The sequence below is a fragment of the Gasterosteus aculeatus genome, chromosome 11 (genome assembly GCF_964276395.1).
Source record: "Gasterosteus aculeatus chromosome 11, fGasAcu3.hap1.1, whole genome shotgun sequence".
Lineage (NCBI taxonomy): Eukaryota > Metazoa > Chordata > Actinopteri > Perciformes > Gasterosteidae > Gasterosteus > Gasterosteus aculeatus.
This window is the reverse complement of record NC_135699.1, coordinates 5,078,336-5,086,053: the sequence shown is the minus strand read 5'-3', so window position 1 is coordinate 5,086,053 and position 7,718 is coordinate 5,078,336. Positions and strand designations below refer to the sequence as shown.

General features: G+C 48.8%; 1 protein-coding gene across 4 annotated transcripts in view; it reads right to left on the bottom strand.

Annotated features, from left to right (window-relative positions):
- The window catches only part of LOC120828469 (microtubule-associated serine/threonine-protein kinase 1), a 28,981-nt gene extending 23,978 nt beyond the window's left edge, over positions 1 to 5,003 (bottom strand). For 3 of the 4 annotated variants that reach the window (XM_040192058.2, XM_040192060.2, XM_040192059.2), the window contains exon 1: positions 4,197 to 5,003. In XM_040192058.2, coding sequence (XP_040047992.2) covers positions 4,197 to 4,235 — 39 coding nt within the window. In that variant the 5' untranslated portion in view covers positions 4,236 to 5,003. The remainder of the gene's footprint in view (positions 1 to 4,196) is intronic. The other variant, XM_040192062.2, reaches the window with a different exon arrangement.
- Between the last annotated feature and the right edge of the window lie 2,715 nt (positions 5,004 to 7,718).

The window sequence follows — 7,718 nt, the reverse complement described above, 5'->3', positions numbered from 1 at the left end:
TAAAGTGTGGCCGCCTGAAAGCTGCGTGTTACAAGGAGAGTGTCAGTGACCTGCCGAGGAGAAAGCTCAGGATTAAGGCTCCTCAGTCTACCAAACTCAGTGAAACCCCCCGATAAGAAGAATAGAAAAACAGTCATCTTCACGAGCCGGTCGGAAGCTACACGGCGATTCCACCGCTTGTCTCCAGGGTTTAAGTTGTTTAACAGAGACAAATCCCTCCTTACGAGGACATCTGAATATTCCACCCATTGATCCCTCGCTCACTTTGTCCTTCATCGATCAGGCTAATTGACCCTGAGCAGTCAGAGCCGAGGGGCGGGTGACTTACAGGAGCGAAGCCAACTGTGCAAACAAGCCTTGACCAAGCGTTCCAGAGCGGCGGCAGTCGAGTGCAAACAAAACCACGTCATGTGACACGCCATGAACCCTATTTCCATGTGTCAGTAAATGTACATGGGGGCAACAAAAATAAGGGTCTAAAGAAAGCGAGTGTGACACGAATATATGTTGAATCTAACCGTATTGCAAACAATCAAAGTGCTTTGATTGGAAATATTTTTTGGTTTGTTGGTCGGTCAAACACAGATCGACACATCTCAGCAACGGTTGGAATGATTACTGTGTCGCTAGAAAGGTTTTAGTGGTCAACAGCACAATAAACACAAGATCCCCTGCCTTAAACTCCCACAGAGCCCACCGCTCGTATGTGGGAGTCCAGACGCGCGAACACCTGCTTGCTGTCCATCAAATGCCTCTGTGGGACTATTTAAGGCGTGTCTAGAAAATAGAAAGCATAGAAGAGCCAGTTGGCACATTAAGCACGTGCAGCCGTCTGCCGGTGCCTGAAATAATAAACAGACACAATGAACTTGATGCTCCCTTTCATCCCTTGGACTCCTGGCCTGTAGCACGTAGCTCATCCAATCAACCCTCAGGTGACGTGGCCTTTATTAACACAGTGGAAATTCCATTAAAGTGGTCCACTGTCACACTCACTTTATTATAGCTCTCAGTAATCAGTGTCACATAGTCTCTATCTCCCAGATGGTACCCACATAATCCCCAATTCCATTTTACATTTGCAAAGCGATGAGAGCGAGACGGAGAGAGAGAATTTTCCAGTTCCGACTCAGACGTGTTCAGCGGTCGTCGCGGCGGCTTTCCGACGTGCCCCGAGTGACTCAAAGTCTTTTTCCGTTTCCCGCCCGCAAAGCGAAGACTAAGCAGCCCAAACATCATCAAGGACGTATTGTTCTCTGCTCGCAATCAGCTCCTGGAGGCCAAATTATCCGCGGCTCAATTCTCTTGTGGTGCAATTAGTGTGTCAGAATTCGGCGCTGGTTGCTCGGCCGCGTTTCCCACGTCACAGCGCGTCCTTAAGAAAACAGGTCGACGTCTGAGGCTGACGCGTGGTGGCGTTTGCAGCTCTCTCAGAGTCCCATTAAAGGAAGTCTGGCGGTTGGTGGCGGGTGACCGACGAACAGATGGGAGGCCCTGTCACAAACATGACGTGGCCGGCGATCGCGGATTAAAAAGCCAAACTGCTCGGCTGCACACGTGCTGCGCTCTCTGACAGGAAGCGCTTGTTTTTCCCCCTCCCTCTTCCTCTTCCTCTTCCTCTTCCTGAGGTTTGAGCATTCCGCCATGAGGTCACCCCGGGTTTGCAGACACAGGTTGGGCTTTTTAGTGACGGACCCGCAGATGGCCGCTTTGTGTCAAAGCATGTTGTCTTTGACCGGGAATAACCTTGGAAACGGTTCGACTGTATTACTCCTACGATCTGTGTGTGTGTGTGTGTGTGTGTGTGTACTGTATGTGTCTGTGTGTTTATGGTGGCCTCATGTTGAGTCACTCCGGATGAATCATTTGGTAATACACTTAACCGTAAAGGCCAAAATACGCAGAAATGAGAAGGATACTGAAATTTACCATAAATCCTCTCTGCGTTTTTCTGTTTTTTAGATGGTAACATGTTATTTGAACCATTCAAATGTAACACAATGGATCTGGGATGCTATTTCTCAACCATAGCGAAGTCAAGTAGTAGTCAAGGATTTACGAATGCGGCCTCCTGCTCCATGTTTTCCAGCAATGTGACAAACCTAAAAAAGAAAAACGTTTTTTTGCTGTTGTGTCCTTCAAGTCCTCCTTCCTGCACTAAAGAAACAAAAGAAAAAAAAGCTCCATTCATAAAAGAAAAGGGGTCAGCTGAGCTGCGTGCCTGTAAAGCACTGCAGCTCGGTCAGGACGGGTCGCCCGGTCCAATCATTTTGTGGACGCACCGCGCAGAAGAAAAATGGTGGGGCGCTGGCGCCCGGAGACGGACAATGAGCATCAATCAAGGACTGTCCTGCTGCCAAGACACTGTGACAGGACCGGTCATCATCTCCAGCATCCGACGGCGTCTGACTAACGGTCTTGGGTTTGACAGATGGAAAAGGGGGAGGAGGCTAATGAGTGTCATGTGCATACGACGGCGGTCTGCGCTCCTATCGGTGCCGCCATTTGTCTTGCCTATATTTAATTACGGGAACGTCATGCCTGCGACGACAATGACCGATGAGGAGAAGTCGAGGCCGAACAGACAAATAAGTAAATTTCTAAGCTCCTTTCACGTGTCTAAAAATATAATCAAAATGTCCCTTTGAATGTTTTATATTTACGGCGAGGTTTGATTCCATGGAACAGTTCTTAGCTTAACACAGGTGTTGTTAAAGAGGTCACGTGTGTCGATAGCATATCCAGTAGCCCGAGGCTTATGCTGTATCCCCAAAAAACATTTCTCCTTGGTAGTGACATAATAGCCATTGTAGTTGATATATTGTTGAACAAAACGGGTCAGTGTTTCCATACAGACGACAGGGAATCTATAGATATCATTCTCTAAATGACACAACGTGCAGCTCGCACAAATATTTTTAGTTCCCGCTGTGGAAGCAATGCATCACCGGTGTGACCCCTGACCCCAACTGCTAGGGAGCAGGGGGATGTCCTCACCGTATTCTGCTAAAAGAATGATTGTGTGTATCAGATGAAGAGAGGAATAGAGAGGGGGAGTAAAGGTTGGGATGATGAGACCCGTGGGAGTGACAACAAGGCCTTTGAGCAGGACATGTACAGCCAATCACACACACACACAGACACACAACAAATAATCTATAGAATGCCAGGGACATAGCGAGTCGGACTCCTCTATGATTCATTTCCTTTCCTGTCGTACATCTCGGTGGGAGAGCAGTGAGCGCCAAACCTCACTTCTAATCCTCCCTTGATTCCTTTACACACACACACACACTCCGTATCTCAGGAACAGGGGTCAATTTTACCTCCGAGGAGCTCAGAGCTGCAGCTGAGAGAGCACTCGCTAGACATTCCTCCCTTCTTTTCAGCAACATAACCACCGCGTTCCAGAAAACGAATGCTCATATACTGCTGCTCTCCGCCCCGGCCTGCAGGCTGCTCATCCCCGATCAGTTCACCCGACTGAATCACACAACGATGGGGTGGGTAAGGCCCGTGTACAAGCAGCCTGCTTCATAATGGATGAGCGCTGTGGTTTGCACGCGTCATATCTGCACGAGTGACGACTCATCAGCAGCATTGGGTGAAGGAGACGGCTTGAACTAATTGGAGTGATCCTAGCGAGCTGTGTGGTGATGTCAGGAGATCATAGGGGATGTCCTGTATTTCTAAACACAAAAGAAAACAAGTGTGACCTCATTGGGAGGAGACACAGGGCAAGGATAACACCCAGTAGTGATGAGACTGCAGATTAATGTTTTCCCCTGCTCTGATACGGCGACTGAACTGAAATTTAAAAAAGGCAATTATTCACATTCTCACAGTAAAGTCTAACAAAGTAAATATATAAAAAGCTTTGACATCCCCTTGAATTCCGGGGCGGTCCTGATGTTTTATCGACCAAATAACCAACTGAATACTGAGGGAAATCATGAATTAATCATGGAACTAACTGGCATGGGAATACTGAGGCCTGCAGCTATAGGTTAACTTGCATTTATGTTGAAGTCCTAAATAAAAATTACAGTAACTTGTCATATGAAATTCATGAATATGTCAGTGGACCTATGACACTGGTTGTGTGGCCCACATCTGGAAACAATGGGAAACCATTCGTTTGGTAGTAAGAGACATATCAAAGGATGACAATCTGCCGTGAGGAGGAAGCAGCTCACCTGCAGCCTCCGGCGCCGGATTATCCCCGAGTCATCCATGGCGCAACGAGGAGGGGGGCGGAGGCTTTTCCCCTCACTGGAGAAATCTCTTGAACCCACCCGCACTAGCAGTTGTTTGAACCCGGGAGGGCTGCGGCATGCACCGGTTCACACCCGAACCCGCACAGCGGCAGCCGCCGCGTCCTGGCGCGCTCGGCGTCGGGTCGAAGAAGAAGCGCAGGGAAACGCAACAATGTCAAGCAGTCCCGCTGCGCTCGGTTCCAAAAACAAGCCGGTTGTGCCTCCGCCTCACTTGTGTTCCGTGTCCCCGGTGCTGCCGGTCATGCTGCTGTCTCCCTCTCGGAGCATCTTTTTCTCGGTTTTTTTTTTTATGTGCGCCTCAGCGACCGGGAGGCCGAGCGTGATCCAAGTTGTGCTCCGGTTGCCCAACAACAATCTCCCAAAGGAAATGCAAGGCCAACAAAGGACATCGGGTGCAACAAAAATGAAGATTTTCACACACCACTGCGGCGCCGCTCCGAGACGCGCTTCATCCTCGAGCCCGGGCCGACGTCGGGCCACTGATTCGCCGCGGAGGAGCCCGTCTGACACCGTCGGCGTCGCCGGAGAGTGACGTTTCCTCCCCTCGCTTCGCCTCCGAAACGCCGCGCAGCCACGTTTGAACTGTCGGTCCGCTTCCTTCACCTCCTCGGATGTGGGTGACTGGAAGGGGAGACAGCAGCAACGCGATATTTACCCCCCTCTCCCTTCTACCCCCCTTCCTTCCTGGGATTCCCTCTCGCCCCTCCTCCTCCTGCTCCTCCTCCTGCTCCTGCTCGCACGCGCAGTGTCCTGAAGGGGCGTCCGACCCGCGCGCACACACCGCCCGCCCCGTTTAGAGACTTTGTTTGTTTGTTTGTTTTTGTTTCTTCTATATCTTGAACATGTCGTGGGTAACTCGAGTTCACATTTGGGACATGGAAGCCCCCCCACGGCAGCGTGGGTGTGGTGGATGTGTGTACTACGGAGGCCGGTTAGAGACACGTTCAGCACCGCGGACAGCGACAGAAACTGTCCCCCTCGACATTAATGCAATAAACTGTGTCATTACCTCCCGGGTTCAATACAATTCACATCGATTCAATTTAGTTTGTACTGTTCAAAATCACAAATGACAAATTGGCGCCTGAAGGCTTTACTGTCAGCACACGTGAGACATCCTCTGTCCCAGAACCCTGTCATCGCTTAAGGGTTAAACACAGGCTAATGTAGGCCACATGGTTAATATCTATGCGTATATTAAATATAGGAAACTCAATGACAAAAACACATTTATTTGGCTGGTAAATGGAGGCCAGAACCATAGATTTATTTCCCCTAAAAGGTAACTGCGCATGTCAATGGGTCTGACGCTGCAGCCAGCAGTGGAGCCAGACCTTTGTGGGGCGTTGACACGGTGTTGTACAAATACGTCTCTCTATGCAAGACTGCGGTCAGGTTTACGTATGTTAGCACATATTGACGGGTAAACAAACCACAAGAGCCTGTGGCCCAAAAAAAAAAAGAAGGCCACGCTGGGCAACACAATGTTTCCACCCACGCCATTACTTCCGTGATTGACAGGGCGGTTGGCCCTTTGGCAATGTCATTTCATGGTGTCTTGCTGGGGATTAGGACTTTTACACTGTTTTTATGTAACATATGTTCCAGGCTGCCCACACAGCCACGACCTTGTCTGTGCCAAACACAGCAAGAAATCAGCAACATATTGTCAAATCCCCGACCGGCAGACCGATATCAAAAGGAAATTGGCAGGAAGACGGCAGGAAGACGGCAGAAAGACGGCAGGAAGACGGCAGGAAGACGGCAGGAAGACGGCAGGAAGGCTGTTGGTCCGCATTCAAATGACTAACAAACAATTCGACTTTGCACGGAAAAGGCTCTGCAAAGAATTGTTAGCTTGACTGACAAACAAAGTATCCTTTTTGGCTTCATTTTGTTCTAACCTTTACCTCAATAGCTCAACCAACTAAATGCCTGTTTAGTTGGTTCACACACATCAAGGGGAAAACCAATCTAACCAATTCTTTGTGTATAAAAGAAGTCGATTGGAGCTGACGTAACAAACAAATGTACATATTGCAATTCCACAATGTCCGAATCAACCTGTCCCTTGTCGTAGCAGAATGTGTTCAGAGACCCACAGTAAAAAGCCTGTAAGCAGGCAGCTACTTGTTAGATTAAATGGAGCTGTCAGGGCCGTCTGGCTGGCAGTCGGAGAGCCAGATCATCTCGGTGCTGATGGCAGTACTTTGTTCTGCAGCTCAGTAAACCCGGACAAACTCCCACAGCGCTGTGGGCTCCCTCTGCTCCCGTTTCTGCTGTCAAAGTCTAGGAGCGTCGCCTGTGCCGCAGTGGGGCCACCGGTGGGCCGCCGGGCCACGTAGCAGGAAGGAGAGGCTATTGATTTCCACTCGGGCCCCAAGGAAGCTGCATCTCTCTGTAACAAAAACCCAGAGCAGGTGGAAAGGCCGCCTGGGGGGAGCCACGCTTCATTGAGTTTTATAATGTGGTCATTATGGCAGCGGTAGAATAGAACACAGGCGCGATGCTGCTTTCTCGACCTCTTGCGTAATCATTTTCTAAAATCCCTGTGAGTTTGGAGAGTAGCAGATGCTCGGTCATGGTTTGGAACAAACTCAAGGACAAACCCTCCTGACTACCCCCGTTGTTATATTACAAAGAATCACTCAGATCCATCTATAAGCAATATCATCTCCCGCTGAAACAAAATCAAATAGTATGTAGCTAATATATAGGGATGATATAGTAAATGGCACAAGTAGTGTAGTTTGTGCTCATGACCACCCTATATATACTTTCTATATACGTTTGTTCCAATGCCTCGGGAGGTTTTGGAACCCCCCCAAAAAGCAACAATACTCGATTAGCTTGCAACTCCAAGTGCAAGCTAATGCCCCTTAAAATGAACACGGAGTAGTGTGGAAAGTTAAACCACCAGGGGTCAACTGGGTCATGGCGTTAAGGTAAAGCATTACCTTTTCTGCTGCTAGTTTTCAACCACTGCATGTTTGAATAGTGTTCAGACACACTTTGACGCACATTTCCCCTTCGTGTCCCCTCACGCAAACAACCACATGTTTACATCAGTGTCCGACTTTCCAGGAGACAGACGTTTGGACAATCGTCTCTCCCTGCTGTCTTCTGAAGACCTCAACCTGTTAGAGAGTCATTGTTGGGATGATCTGGCCGTTGAGATTTACTCAGAAAGGATGATCATTTGAGATTTTTGGAGTATTTATGTTGGGCTTCTGTTGGGACAGAAGGTATTTGCTTTTTTAAAAAGCACACATGGTGTTGGTACATATTCCACCACACACACACACATGCATACAAAGGATTGTAGCAGATGGGAACAGTGAAGCTTGACTCAGATGACTGACAAACAGCAGTAAAGCTGCCAATCCTTAGTGCACAGAGCATCAGCAAAAAACCGGAAGCCAACTTCCAAGTACATTAGAA